General features: G+C 39.8%; 3 protein-coding genes across 3 annotated transcripts; all 3 read right to left on the reverse strand.

Moving 5' to 3' along the window:
- Nucleotides 1-4,079: 4,079 nt before the first annotated feature.
- On the reverse strand, nt 4,080-6,264 carry LOC149668221 (uncharacterized). Its single transcript, XM_089841254.1, has 4 exons — nt 6,104-6,264; nt 5,399-5,611; nt 5,021-5,178; nt 4,080-4,232 (listed from the first exon to the last, which is right to left on the reverse strand). The coding sequence occupies exons 1-4, from the start codon at nt 6,132-6,134 to the stop codon at nt 4,080-4,082; spliced, it is 555 nt and encodes a 184-aa protein (XP_089697380.1). The 5' UTR covers nt 6,135-6,264.
- LOC149668222 (uncharacterized) lies at nt 6,210-7,099 on the reverse strand. The gene is made up of 2 exons (XM_089841056.1): nt 6,717-7,099; nt 6,210-6,632 (listed from the first exon to the last, which is right to left on the reverse strand). The coding sequence occupies exons 1-2, from the start codon at nt 7,092-7,094 to the stop codon at nt 6,312-6,314; spliced, it is 699 nt and encodes a 232-aa protein (XP_089697182.1). The 5' UTR covers nt 7,095-7,099; the 3' UTR covers nt 6,210-6,311.
- Nucleotides 7,100-7,246: 147 nt separating this feature from the next.
- Nucleotides 7,247-14,863, reverse strand: LOC149668223 (kinesin-like protein KIF18A). The gene is made up of 7 exons (XM_089841057.1): nt 14,265-14,863; nt 13,980-14,194; nt 13,763-13,917; nt 13,510-13,700; nt 7,988-8,210; nt 7,812-7,909; nt 7,247-7,751 (listed from the first exon to the last, which is right to left on the reverse strand). The coding sequence occupies exons 1-7, from the start codon at nt 14,471-14,473 to the stop codon at nt 7,310-7,312; spliced, it is 1,533 nt and encodes a 510-aa protein (XP_089697183.1). The 5' UTR covers nt 14,474-14,863; the 3' UTR covers nt 7,247-7,309.
- Between the last annotated feature and the right edge of the window lie 910 nt (nt 14,864-15,773).

Below are 15,773 nucleotides of genomic sequence, written 5' to 3' on the forward strand. Positions count from 1 at the left end.
CACACAGACAGACAGACAGACAGACACGGCCGGTGTAATACCTCTCCGTGACATACGTCACTCGGAGAGGTAAAAATTGATTCTTTCCCACGCAGAGCAAGTTGAATTACAATTACAACCACCCATTAAAGGCCGACTTCCAGCAGCGAAAAGGGTTCTAGCGAAACTGAAACCGATGAGCATCGAGACTAACAATGGATCGCGCGACCGTGCCGATTTTCGAACACCCGCTGGGGCAAAAGTTGGAAGTGTTCCAACTAACTGAAATAGGTGCAATAGAAATCCTTCTTTTCCTCCCGAATTTTTGCTTTCCCCTGAAGAAAATTCTCTATTGTTCATCTTGAGTTAGCTGGAACCCTGCCAACTTTTGCCCCAGCGGGTGTTCGAAAACCGGTAAATGATCCATTATTAGGCTCTATGCTTATCCGCTTTCAATTCGCTGGAAGTCGGCCTTTAAACTAATAAAATCAAAATTAACCCCCACCATTACAGTTACTACTAAACTCGTTATCGCTAAATGGTTTCATGTTATTACATCACATGGAATACATCCCATCATGCTTTGCAATCCTGTCAACCATGCAAAAGGCCGACAAAATAAAAGTTAAAATAGAAAATGGTTCCCGAAGTAAAGAAGGTGAATTTATAGGACTTGAATCAGTCGTTAGAGCCGTTGAAGTAAGTCGAAAATTAACTACGCCTATACCATAAGTGAGCCAATAAGAAAATTTAAACTTTTCGTTACGTGTTGGAGGGAGGGGCTCTATACTGGGTGGTCTACGAGTCGGACTGAAGTAAATACTAACCATTCTCCATTCATACTTCTAAAATTAAATCTATCCCTGCTTATTATAATACCAAAAAAAAAATAAAAAAATACCCAAAAACGACTTAACATCTTTGTTATTTCCACTATATGTTTGAAGGAAAAAATATTGGTAAAGTAATTGTCGCATTGTGATGGAATTAAGTTTAAAAAAACGCTATACATTGTCACTTGCGCAATTCAATTTTATTTACTAAAACATACTAAAACTAATAAAAGCCACTTATTTCCTCTCATTAAAATACAATCATTAAAATACAAGTTACAAGTTGATTAATTAAAATTATATATACATTTCTTTTGTTATTTAAGAGACACGATATTAATTATTATTATTATTATTATTAAAACAACACGCTTTAGATCATTGAGATCAGAGAAAGCCGAGCAATATTATTATTATTAATTCATTTGGACATTTTACAAAAATACGGAACTTATTTTGGGGGGTCGTGTAGGCGATAATAAAAACACAAAATACATTTAGGTGGTTTTTTTCTTCTTCACAAATTCTAAAACTAATTTTTTAGTGGACTATTTTACAGAAGAAAGGCTATTTACATAAGACGTAAAAGTTGTTTAATTAACTACATTTATTTCTTGGTATTATAATCAATATTTCCGTAACGAGATGTAGGCCAGGCTTCTGTTGTTACACAGAGGCCTACATCACTAGGTGACGCAAAAGTCAAGTCTCCTAGCATGGAAATTATGTTTGAAGTTGTAGAGGATTTAGATTTTCTTCCTCTTCAAAAAAAAAATAATAATAATAATTTAAAGCTTTTAAAATCTCGTTCTCGTTTTTTTATAGACTACTCCGTTAATTACAAAGGCGGGAGACCACCATGTTAGGTTATTTCCCTGGCGCCAACCAAGAGGCAACGCCAGACGATGTCCCGAATAATCACTACACGCTGACTTGCGCTGCCTCTAGCGGTGGCCATCGAAATAACCCAAGAAGGTAACCTCCCCCGCCCCCTATAGTGTTAGTGCTTCTCTTAGGGATTTAATGGGATAGTCTATTATATTTCAGGCGACAAAGAAAATACCATTCTGCGGTAAATTTTCATGACGTCAATGTCAATGTCAATGCATAGCAAAACCCCCAACCCCTTCCAATTAAACCCAAAAATTCTTTAAAATATATTTCTACTAGCTGTTACCCGCGGCGTCGCTCGCGTGTAATAAGAACTTCCATCAAAAGGATATAAAGAATGGGTAGATTTAACCGATGACTAATATTTTTGAAGCACCCTGGGAGCGAAGGCACTCGTCGTTGCCCGTCAGCCCGTCGGGACATTTTTTATTACTTTTCAAGCGGACATTATTCCATAAAGAAGGGTTTTTAAGTTTTTGGCCGCCATTTAAAAAGATGGCGACAAATCGAACCCGAAAGACCATTCAGCCCTTCTATAGGTTAAAGGAAACCAGTGTACTAAATATTTGTGAAATCGGTTGAAACGCGCGGACTTTGTTGCATAGAGAAGACTTTTTTCATTTCTGGGCGCCATTTTTTAAGATGGCTGCGGATTGGAAAAATCTTTCTTAGTACGCGCCTACTACTTATGAGTAACGTTCCTGCAAAGTTTCAGCCTTCTAGAGTAAGCGGTTTGGGCTGGGCGTTGATTATCAGTCAGTCTGTCAGTCTGTCAGTCAGTCAGGACTTTGATTTATATAGATATTCTACAGGACCGGTAGGCCCTTGTAGATATGACTTGATACCGTTTTGTAACGTTAAAGTAATATTCACCCGCTTTTGCTAATTTCCTATGGAGATTAACATGGGTTTTTCGTGATTTTTCCCCACCGATAACTTAAAAGCTACAGCGAAGATACTTTTCGGAATTATCTTAAATTAACAATTAAGTATTCAGGGTGTGCTATCGGCCAGCTTGATCAAAACAATTAAGTCTAAGTATGTTAATTTTACTTAATTACAGAAGTACGGCTTTGACCATCGTGATTGGACATAATAATTAGCTAGATCTCTTGGAAAACTCAGTGTCACTACGTATCTGTAGTGTGGTGGTTATCACGTCCGCTTCACACGCGGAAAGTCCCAGGTTCGAGCCCAGGTAGATACATGTTTTAACCATCTTGATTGGACATAATAATTAGTTAGATCTCTTGGAAAACTTAGACTTACCACGTGTCTGTGGTGTAGTGGTTATAATATATATTTAACAATTATTTCACTTCACTTGGTTTAATAAGGTGACATAGGCAGCGTACTTTTTCCCTACTTTTAAAACCATTAAACTAAGTAATATTACAAGTTCAATAGATTGTCTAAAAAAGATGTTAAAAGCCACGGTAAATGGTGCATAAATGCTTAATATTTCCTTAATACTTGCAAATAATATTAGTAAATGGCGTGAATTGATGATAGAAATGGGGTTAAAGTACACCCTAAATGATGTCTTTTATGGCACTGGAAAAAACAGCATATATGGTGTTTGAATGCACCATTATATTTTAGAGTGCAAATGTATGACGGTAAAGCAAACATAATTATTCAAAATTTAATTACATTAAGTCTGAAGTGACAGATATTATATAAAAACGTCTTGGTGTGGACCAAGGCCGAAAAAACAAACGATATGTGTGAGGTTTATCAATTGACTGAAGTTCAGATATTGAAATTTTTTTCTAGTTCTTTTTATCCACTCAATCCTTAATCAATATTTAATTCAATCAACTGATTTTACTGTTAATCGATCTAGTCCCTCTAAATTAATTTAAAAAATTACACATCTACGCTTTTTCAAGAACAATTAATTTCATGATAAAATGTTTTCGAAAATGTAATTGTTCTTGAAAAAGCGTAGATATGTAATTTTTAAATTAATTTAGAGGGACTAGATCGATTAACAGTAAAATCAGTTGATTGAATTAAATATTGATTAAGGATTGAGTGGATAAAAAGAACTAGAAAAAAATTTCAATATCTGAACTTCAGTCAATTGATAAACCTCACACATATCGTTTGTTTTTTCGGCCTTGGTCCAAACCAAGACGTTTTTATATAATAGATAACGCCTTCACAGTAGTACAATCTCTACTTGTAACTCTAATTTAGCGACGACATACGGACACTTAACGTTCAAGTTAATAACACGTTGTTATTCTTAAACAGTTTGCACCATAAAATCAACCCCCTTTTAGCATGATGATTCATAGGCAATTCCAAGAACCAAAAACCAAAGTATACCACCATACAAAGCATTGAAAGTATTTAGCACTCCCCGCTGAACTACATTTCTAGGAATTTTGCTCTAAAAGCCTGAAGATTGTACGCATTGATAACACCAGTTAGAAGAGGTCGTATAAGGAGTGTCAAAGATAGAAGGGGGAAGGTAACTATGACGGCCAGGGCCACCAGGGTCGATATGGCTCTCACGCGCAACTACCTCCGAGGAGTTATACACGTGGGAATTTAATTTCTGTTCACCTTCGAAACTTTCCGTTTTAGAAAGGAGGACTCAAAGGAGGGCTTGTTACCATTGGATATAATAGAACGAAGATGGAACATGGAAGAATTTGGACCCCAAAAACTTTGGTATGCCTTCATTTAATTCATTTATCGCGTTGTTGTTTCTTATTTAGCCGCGAGATTAAACCCAACCATAGATAAATTAAATAGTAGAAAAATTATAGACATCGAGTACCTAACTCATGAAAATATTAGCAAGAGCCCCACGAAAATAGACCAATTCGATTTAACAAAGAGGGGAAAGACACAGGGGGGGTGAAACTTAGCCTTCCATATGGCATCTTGGCGCCTGCGCAGTAGTATTTTTGTATCATGAGAGTGCGCCCCCCTGTATGTCCCGATACTGAGGGTTGCCTACCTTTTGCTCTTTAGGGAGCTAACAGTTCTTTCCCCCTAAAACGTCACACCCTTCTATCTCTTACTGGAGTTTCATCCCCCCCTAACGGTTGGAAACAGTATTCTACGCGCAAAAATTCCACCAGAGAGGGGCTGCGTGACGTCAAACTATCTCTTCCCCCTAGCCAGCTGTTAGCTCCCTATTGGGTAGAACCAATAGAACCACGGAATATCTAATGTAATTCTTACTAGACATACAACAACAGTAAACCTGCGCGATGGGGATTTTTTTTACAATATCAAAATTAAAAAAACCCTCCCCAATAAACCCAAACCCAAAATAATGAAAACCGAAGAGTACTTACTTCAATTTTTGTAACCTGGAGATTAAGATAGAGGCACTTCTTAAAGCCATTCCAGATGAGACTGCAGCAGGGGGGGGGAGCTCCAGTTGGGTGGATTTTTCGGAACATGGCGCGATTCTTAGAAGCGCTGGTAGGTTGTTGGAAAGTTGGCCTGGTCCCTAAAAAAAAAACGAAAGAAAAAAAACGGCCGAATAAATTAAACCAAATAAAGATAAAATTTATTCAAAAACAAATCAATTAAAAGCCACGCAATCTAATCAAAGCTAATTTAAATCACAAGCAACACCAACAGAAACATTAATAACTCCAAAAGCAAACCAAATTTCCAAAAAACCAGGCAAATGAAAACCAAACCAGAACAATAGAACAATTGCTTACTTATCGGATTAGGGGAAACTTCCGCATTATCATTCAGATTAGGGGTCGAAACTCCGGCACCATTTAATTTAGATCTGACCATTGGATGCACGGATTGAACATTAATTTCTGGGACGGGTTTCTGATTGCCTTGCGTGAACCTCTTCAGTATTTTAGGCGACGGAGGGGTAGAATTCAGTTTCTTCATCATCTCTAAATAATCAGAGGTATAAACTAAAACCAAAATATAATTAATATTATTTAATTCCTTTTATATTTATAAAAACTCCTTTCTTTTAATTATGGTATGTTATACCAGGGATAAATTTAATTTTAGAAGTAGGAATGGAGAACAGAGTAATGTGGGTGGGCGCACGTCAAAGTCCCGGACCCCCTTCCACAGGACGGAGGGGGGGGGGTATAAAAAGAAGAGGCGGCGGGTCATACCGACAGAGGTAAAAAGGAATTACGTCACTATTTTTCGCCGTCTCCGTCAACAACGTCATCAAAACGTAGTTTAAGTGAGCAGCCAATAAGATAATTTAAACTTTTCGTTACGTGTTGGAGGGAGGGGCTCTATACTGGGTGGTCTATGAGTCGGACTGAAGTAAATACTAACCACCGTTCTCCATTCCTACTCCTAAAATTAAATCTATCCCTGATTATACTTTTATGTGTAATGTTTTACTTCAACATTAATCGTTAACACGCAATGGTTTAACTTACCAGGTGATGGAGGCGTATCTTTTTGGTTCATTTGTTCAATAAGAGGAGACACGTCATAGGTTAACGTTGTATTAACCTTTCCAGGAAAATCAGTTGGTGTTCTTTTGTCCTCATTTTCATCACTAACCTCAACAACGGAAGGAGGAACCGGCGTATTATTATTAGCTTCACAATCAAACGTATCATGCAAAGATCGTGCTAAAGGTTTTCATTTGCATTGAAGTGGAAAGGGCGACCCGCATTTGCCACGTGGCGGAAGACGTACGGAACTTAAACCTCCTCCTCCTTCAACCGGGGAGATACTCATTACCGGCGGAGTCGTTTCCTCTTTCTTGTCCTCCATTTCCTGATCATTCGATTGAAAGCTAGGATTACAACGGAGTCCCGACTGAGGTTGACGATTCCAAGGGGAGATGGACTCCCTGGTGAACTTATAGACTTTAAGCATCATATAGTTTTTTATAAATTCATCCGGTTCGGGGTTAAAGTTGGCCCGATCTGCCCACATTACTTCCTTCGGTACGTTAACCTAAACAGCGGAGGAAAAAAAATATGTGTAAAGAATATAAACAATTGTTTTTCGTTGGTAGAACAGGAAGAGTAGACGCGTTACCTGATCCAGAAGATTTTCATATTTTTCTTTCAGATCATCAGTTAACCGTCCGTGAACCATTAGAAGCAACTGTTGATCTTTGACCAACTGCAAGGCGTTAATGGCCAGTTTGAAATTCGAAGAACTATCATTAAATTGCAGCTTAAACAATTTGTTAATATGTTGCGTTTGAACGTTCAAACACGCAATCTCGACTTCCATTCTCTTGTTGTCGATGTATCTACGTAAGGAGTTGTTTCCAAAGGCGTCAATGCCATATTTCTCCTCAAGTAGATTAGCAATGCTTTGCTGGTTTGCTTCCAACTTCTCAGCGAAAATAGCCTCTGCGTTTATACACCTATTTTCCGTTTTTCGCAAACCCTTTGAAACGCTTAACATTCTTTGGGCGCTCTATAAAGAAAAAAAGATGAAGTTCTAAGATGTTGATTAGTTTTTGTAATTTTAATTTACCCTCGTTTGTTTTAGTTGTTCCCATGTTAACGATTGAACTTGTTCGTGGGATTGTTCTTTAAAATTCCGCTTAAGCTAAGAGAAAACGACAAAAACATTAAGGAAGAACTACTTTTACTTCCGAACTACTTAGAGACTAAGTTCTAATTTACCGACAAGAGCTTGGCATCACTTTCACAATTCATCATTTTTGTCCTTATCTTAATTTGCTCTACAAATAATGCGTCCAGAGCTATGACGAAATCGGGATCTAATTCGGTTGATTTTGGTGTTTCATTCACCAGAGTCGGACCAGAGGTAGTCGCGACTTTCTCAGGATTATTTTGATCATAATCCATTAGCGAACATTGACAAGAGAATGCAGACGTCGTTTCGTTTATGGAAATTGTGCTCTCCTCCTCGTAGGTTTTCAACTTCATTTTCAACTGGGCAATTTCAAGTTGTTGAGCCTCCATAATCTCTTTGTATTGAGAGACATGGGATTCGACGCTATAGGTATAGCGTTTTAAGTCTAGTTTGATTTCCTTGGCTCTAGCTGCGTATTTTAACGTGTTATGCGTGTCCTCGTAGGTCAGTGACGAAGGGCTATGGATAATTACGTTAATTAAGCTTATTACTAATTAGTGTGGGTTAAGATCGAAGTACCTAACAGCCGCAATCATAACTGTTACGCAGTTTCCCCCTAAACTGTCCTTTAAAATCCGGGTTAATTTACTGTTTCGATATGTGACGTGGTTTCCTTTCTAGGTTGGCAAGAAGAAAAAGAAATAAATGGTAACTACATTCATTAAGAGAATTACCATTAAATCAATTAGCAATACCTTCTTATCAGCTAGGGCATTAATACAACTTCCTAGTGCCAAAAGGGATTGATTTATGTTAGCCCCTTCCATCAGACGAGCTTTGCTATGACTTTTCATAGCTGTGGCACGTTCAGACCCAGCCAAATCCACCAAACTCATTTTGCCCATTTTAATACGTTCATTTGGCCCAGGAATTTTGTCTTTTTGTTTCAAATGAATTTGAAACACTGCGTGTGAGCGGTGTTACGTATGTGTGCACGAGTAAATAACGACTAAGGTTAGTTCTAGTAAAGCTTGTTTATTCGGCAAGGTCTAGCACTGTAATGTCTATTTTAGAGCATACTAGTTTACAGAACAACTATGTTTATTGCTAGTCACGCCGCCTAGCGGTGTGACGTCATCTTATGTAACATGTTTCTTTTTTTTTTAGTTAAAAATTAGTTATAAATGCCTCCTGAACAAAATTCTGCTTAAATGGTAATTTACACAAAACTAGGTTAATTAAAATTCTGCCTAAACAGTAATTACATAAAACTAGGTTAATTAAAATTCTGCTCAGATAGTAATTACACAAAACTAGGTCAATTAAAATGCTGCCCAAACAGTAATTACACAAAACTAGGTTAATTAAAATTCTGCCCAAACAGTAATTACACAAAACTAGGTTAATTAAAATTCTGCTTAAACAGTAATTACACAAAACTAGGTTAATTTTAAGAATTTTGATAACGCTTCGGTGTGATTATTTGCCGCCCACTTCTAGAACTTTTGCCAGTTTCTTGCGGTTGAGCTTGAGGCATTTGAGGCCCTGGCAACTTTTCTTGAGCCGTTAGTAGTGGTCTCTCGGGTATCCTTGTTATTCCAATAGAGGTTGTTGTCCTTCTTCTCTGATTTTCTTGCTCTTTACCAATTCGCCAGGAAATTTGACATCTACTAATTTCTCCCTCTGTACGCTTCGGAATCATCGCTTTCGCCGTGATTGGCTTTGGGGTCATTGTATTTGTCATCGATGTATTGGTCATAATTTCGTGGTGAAGATTTTCATACGTTGGTCTCAGGTGTATTCTATTTCTTCTATATTGTGCTCCGTTCGGTGTCGTGATTATATAGGAATCGGGTTCATTTGCGATGCCAGTGATTGTTGCTTTTTGCCAGCTACGAGGGCCAACACTGAAGAGAATATTTTCGCCAATATTGAAAGAATTCATATGGGTATTGGGTCGTGAATCATGTTTTGCCATTCGCGCTCTTCGAGCTTCTAGTGCTTGCCATGTGCGTTGTAATGGGAAGTGAGGCTTCAAGATAGCGGAAGTTGTTGTTGCTGGTGTCCGAATCACACGACCCATTAACATTTCTGACGGAGCCGGAAGGTCTTGGAGAGGTGTGGCTCGATATTCAAGTAAAATGTAGTGTGGATCTACTCCAGTCTGAGCGGCTTTGTTGAGAAGATTTTTTACCGTTTGAATGTGCCTTTCTACCATCCCGTTGGATTGTGGGAAATGAGGACTTGATGTCCGGTGTTCTACTCCCCACTGCAATAGGAAGTGCGCAAACTCGGAAGAGTTGAAAGGTGGTCCATTGTCAGTAACTATCCTTTGTGGCGTCCCGTACCGTGCAAAATGAGGTTTTAAGGCTTTTATGACTGTTTTTGCATTTGTTGACCGTAATTCGTCAACTTCGACGAATTTGGAATGATAATCCACACATAGGAGAGCGGGTTTTCCTTCCGTATGAAATAAGTCTATTCCCACTGTTTCCCATGGGAGCATTGGTATTTCATGTGGTTTTGTTATGACGTGTGTATTTGCCCTGCTTCTTCTTAAGCAAATTTCACATTTCTGGATGACTTTAGAAATTTGATCTGTCATGCCTGGCCAGTACACATGCATTCTTGCTTTTCGAAGGCAGGTGTTAATTCCTTGATGAGCACCATGAAGTTGATCAATTATCATGGGCCGTAGCGATAAAGGGACGATCAAACGGTCCCCTCTGTACAGTAAGCCTTGATCGCTATGAATTTCATTCTTGATGGGCCAATAGGAAGCTAGATTTGCGTCAACCATAGATGCGTATTTGGGCCATCCGTGCTGGACATAGTGTTGAAGCTTCTGCATGTTCATGTCTTGGCGTATGGCATGTTGAAAGTCCAGAACTTTGTCCCGTGACATGACAGTCATAGAATACAATGCTGTTGCGGGCCCTTCCAGGAAATCGGTGTTGATGCCTAAGGTCGGAGTAGGTGAACGCGAAAGTGCATCGGCTATGTACATTTGCGACCCTGGCACATATTTGAGTGTCAGGTCGTAACGGGCAAGTCGGAGAACCATCCGTTGTAGTCGGGGTGATAGTGTAGCGATGGGTTTTTTCATTATGGCAAGTAATGGGTTATGGTCAGTTTCAACCGTAACCCTATTACCAACAATATAATAGTTGAAATGTTCAACAGCGTAGACAATCGCGAGCATTTCTTTCTCTATTTACGCATAGCGCTGTTGTGTTTCTGTCAAAGTGGTGGAAGCGTATTCTATCGGTTGACCGTCCTGCAAAAGGACCGCTCCAATGCCAAATTGACTGGCGTCGACGGAAATAAGGTTCTCTTTGTCGGGATTATAAAAAGCTAATACGGGAGCTCTCTTTGTCGGGATTATAAAAAGCTAATACGGGAGCTTTCGTGATGTCTTCCTTCAGGCGGTCGAAAAGGCGTTGTGTATTGGCGTCCCATATGAATTCAGATGTTGCTTTTAATAATGTCCTCAGGTGCATCGTCTTTTCGGAGTGGCGTTCTATAAATTTACTAAGGTAATTTATTATTCCAAGAAACCTTTGCAACTCTTTCTTGTTTCTCGGGGGAGTGAGAGACTGAACAGCAGCTATTTTCTTAGGATCTACTTGCACCCCGTACTGTGAGATTATATGACCCAGATAGGAAATTCTTGGAACCGCAAGTTGAAGTTTCTTGGCACTGAATGTTACTCCATTAGCCCGTGCCCGTGTTAAAACGGCTTTTAAGATGTCGTTGTGATGTGAGATTCCAGTACCAGCCAGCAGGAAGTCATCTGTCGATATATACACGCCTGGAATATCTCCAAAAATCTCATGCATTACCTGCTGACAGATTTCAGAAGCACTTGATATTCCAAAAGGGAGACGTAGAAAACGGAATCTACCGTACGGCGTGGCAAACGTACACAAGTACGAGCTTTCTTCAGTCAGCTTGATCTGCCAAAAAGCAGATGTTGCATCCAGCACAGTGAAGACTTTGCAACCTTGTAGATTGCTAAATATTTCTTGAGATGTTGGCAGTTTGTAGTGTTGACGTTTGATGGATATATTTAGATTTCTCGGGTCCAGACAGACTCGAATTTCTGTTTCTTCGTTCCGGTTAGTAGACTGAACTGTTTGTTGTGTTGGTTGTTTTTTAGCTTTCGGGACTACTACAATTGGGTGAACCCAGTCCGTGGGTTTCGTAACTGGCTCAATTACTCCTAGTGCGACCATCCTTTGAAGTTCTTTCTTTAAAGGCTCGCGAAAAGCATGAGGTATGCTACGCGGCGGAACAATTACTGGCTTGGCGTCGGCTTGTAAGGTAATATTATGAAATCCGGGCAGACAACCCATAGGACCAAATACGTCTTGGAATTCCGCAATGATTTCTGACGGAGCTGCGATAATATTTGGTGATTGGAGTACATTGACTTGAGTTGGTGCTAATGCTGATGTGACAATGTTCGGTATGTGAGCGTCTGTTTCGATACGCTGAATCAGACCCAATTGTGTTGATGTACTTGCGCCTAGGATGGGTAAGGTCTGCTGTGGCGTTATGTAAAAGTGGCAAGAGCGAGAGGCATTCGATGATGATGCAAAGATGTCAATACAGCCCAGCATGGGAACTTGATGTCCTGAGTAGGACATGATTCGTCGAGATGTTGGTTGTATCATGGGAGGATTTATCAGCTGGTGGTAGACATCGTAGGGCAAGACGTTCACCTGGGATCCAGTGTCGATTTTGAAGTGCACCGGGTAATTACCAAGGCATATCGTTGCCAGCCAAGTGTTGGCGTCGGTCTGGGTTGAAAGTTCATCAATAGTAAGGAGATGAACATAAAACGGGTCAGTGTCAAAAAGTGCCGCTTCCCCCAGGTATTCTGAAGGATCCGCAAATGGCGGAGGTTGATATGACTGAACAGCTGTCATGGCGTTATGGTCCTGAAAAACATCATTATCTGGTGTAGTCGGAGGGTAGATTTCATCTTGTTGGTAGTGGTTTTGGTTTGAATCTGAGGTATGGTGCCATGGATTAAGCTCAGTCAGGGCAAAGACGGAAGTACAGACTCTGGCCCAGTGATTCTGACCGCCACACTTCGCACATCTGGACCCGTTTGCTGGACAAGTGCGAGGAGCGTGTTGTAAACCACACCGAGGACAAGGTGGGTTAGTATGTGTTGCACGATAGTTAAGGCTGGCCCGTGGAAAAGCTGATGTTGCACGAGGTGGTCGCGGAAAGGATGTTTGAGATCGTCTAGGACCTGGAGACAAGGATTGATGACGTAAGGCGTTGGGATATTGTTGTCGTCTATGAAAAGGTGGTCGTGAACGATGATGCAATGCATCCACCGTAACTGGCGGTGGTGAGGTTGGTACACGTAGTGTATTGTTCGTTGTTGCTTTCATGACTGATGAGAATGCAATCGCACTCTCCACTGCACGACATTCGGAGATGGCTTGTGTTAAAGTAACATTTCGAATCGTTAAAAGTTTGGTTTGCAAGTCTTTACTATGAATGCCTTCAACTATTTGTGAGCAAATAAGCGAATCGCGGACTGCATCGAGATCACAGTGGTTTATTTTAGTTTTCAATTCAGTCACAAAAGAGTCAAACGATTGCGTTAAGCCTTGGCGAGTTGAAAAGAATAGATGCCGCGAAAGAGTCACGTTTTTGTACGGCGCGAAGTAAGCCGAGAAAGCGTCATAAATTTGCCGTAATGTTCGCGGAAGGGCCGTACCGTTAATATCCGTTAAGATTGGAATGTCTAAAATTTTATATAGCTTCCTACCTTCTGTTCCAATAATATGCAGGAAGGTATTGATTTGCGTATCCGCATTTTTCTTGCTCAGTTCTGTAGCCTTGGCAAAGATATCAAACTCCTCTAGCCAATCTTCCCAGGCATCCGCCGAATTTTGACCGGGGGTAAAGGGCGCCGGCGCGTGAAACGTAGCCATGTGAATCGCGGAACCAACAAAAAAAAAACTTGCCGCAAAGGCTTACTTGTCTAATTTGTCTAATTCACGTTATCCGCGTTTAGTTCAATTGTTGGGCTCAGCGCTTGATTTCTTGTTTCTTTTCACACCCCACTTCTGGCACCATGTTACGTATGTGTGCACGAGTAAATAACGACTAAGGTTAGTTCTAGTAAAGCTTGTTTATTCGGCAAGGTCTAGCACTGTAATGTCTATTTTAGAGCATACTAGTTTACAGAACAACTATGTTTATTGCTAGTCACGCCGCCTAGCGGTGTGACGTCATCTTATGTAACAAGCGGGATGATTCGGCATTGGCGTCGGTCGGGTGTTGGGTACGATTTTTATTGCCACGACCCAAGAATTGCAAAAGCTCTTCAGCATCTTTGGGTTTGTGCATGGACAACCCCCGCACTTCAACCCCAAAACTATCTTCCCAGATATTTAAAGGGACTGATGGTACCAATAAGTCTTTAATAGTTTCATTGTAGACCTGAGTAGGTAAACCAATTTGTTTATTGTTCTAAGAACCCATGGTTAGACGTCTAATAATACCTCCAAATATGACACTGATATCTCGCATTCCTTGTCCTCCACTAAACCTACTCTTGTGAACATTTCCATAGCCATAAGGAAGGATATTCCTGGGTTTTCAGCATTGCCTAACATTGTATGGGTTTTCCCAGCCCCAGTTGCGCCATAAGCAAAGACTGAAGTACAATAAATTTAAAACCAATACCACACACTACACCATCCTATAGCTCGGTATTACCTGAACAGTTAAACCCATTCATAAGACAATCAATAATAGGTAAAGTGGTTTCCTCAAAGACTGTTTGATTGGGGCAGCTCCCATCAAATACCCGGTCAAATACAAAGGTCTGATTACGATTGGCCTTTTTAGCTAGGTCTCTCCTTGGTAATTGTTCGACACCGCGAAAGAAGAATTCGTCATTTTGTTCAACAGGATCAAAAACTAGCAAAGTTCTAGGGTACAATGCAATAGGAATAGGGGTTTAAACAAACGCGCCAACAACACGGTATATTGATAGCTTGCCTTTCAGGAACTTCCAATATTGATCTAGTGTTTGCTGCAACTTCAACGGAATTTAAGGGTCTAACCCTGACTACAACTTTAATGTTACCGGAACTCTCCGCCGAACTCGCGTTAAAACTTTTGAAGCTTTGATTGCTCAAACGTTTAATAGATTGGTTAAAAGGTCGCCTTTTTATGCTGGTATTTAGTTTAGCGCGAGTAGGGGTCATTTTACCGCGACTTCGAGAAAATTTGGCTTAAATTTTTTTTTAAATTTAAAAACTACGCGAGAACTTTATAATAAAATTAAAACTTACACGACAAATGTCACCAAACAAAGAAGTTGAATTTTAACAATGGAAATCCGAGAACAGGGTGGCAGTCACTGCAGTGTACACTTATAAAATTCTCGACTTCTTCGTAATTCGTATTAAAATAGGATAAAATTAAAACCGTGCCTATCTTCAGCTAATCACCTTCCATAATAACAATTAATTTACTTTCTACCCTTGAGGAAAGCTTAAATAATACTTAATCCGCATAAAAAATGAGATATACACCATTTTTCTACATAAGTAGATCCGCCACTAAAAATAACTTTTCAAATTTTGACCGTTGAAGCTTTTGACAAATGGGATTGGAGACTTTTTCTATCAGAGAGTAAAATAACATTTTTATTGTGAACATAGGCTAATAATCGTCTGCTTCATCAATTTAGAATGTTTTCAGACTTAGGCTTAGCGTCTTTTCAAGTAGTTATTATAAATTAAACTTCATACTATCAGTGACCGGTCTAATTTATTTAATAAAATATCAAAATGAGTGTGAAAGGTGGTTCACGATGTTGTGTCAAGCTCAGTGGTGGGCAAAACGGGAATGACATTCGCGGCGCGAGTGAACGGCGTCATTCTTTTTCACTCATTCCCCGAATGGCGAACGTTTTTTGTTAGAGCGACACTTTCCCCTCCCACTCTTTCAATTCCAACTACCGAACTCTATGACCCCCTTCTCAAAATTGAAATGCCTCACCCTAGGAATGAAAAATTCTCTTTCGACAAAAGTCTTTCTTCAAACCGGAATGAAAAAAAAATTCCTCCGCTCTCCTAGACGTAGCCTATACAATTACCGAGTGAAAATAGAGGCCTGCTCGAAATTTTATCTCCGTTTGGGAATGAAAATTTCTTTTTCTAACCCGGTCATTCTCATTCGTGATTTCCGAATGTGGTCAGGACCGAATAACAAAATCATTCCTTACGCGACTTTTGTCGGTAGATGGCAGCTCAGTGATTACGGTTGTACTCTGAAATTGTATGAGAAGTAGTTGGAAGTCTTATCTCATCCTTAAACGACAGTGCATACATATACTGGTTTCCCGTATATCTCTCGCTGATGATTAGAGCAGAGACTGGGAAAAGTAGGCTTTCATGCGCAGACTTTTTAAGATGAAATGAGCAGTGAGAAGAGATTTTTTTGAGGGGTCTTATATCAAGTTCCATTGTAAGCCTCGAGGAACATTGATTTTTAGTCATA

This window comes from Phalangium opilio, unplaced genomic scaffold, assembly GCF_054372755.1.
Source record: "Phalangium opilio isolate 3A_F unplaced genomic scaffold, DU_Popi_V2 ptg000056l_1, whole genome shotgun sequence".
Taxonomy (NCBI): Eukaryota; Metazoa; Arthropoda; class Arachnida; order Opiliones; family Phalangiidae; genus Phalangium; species Phalangium opilio.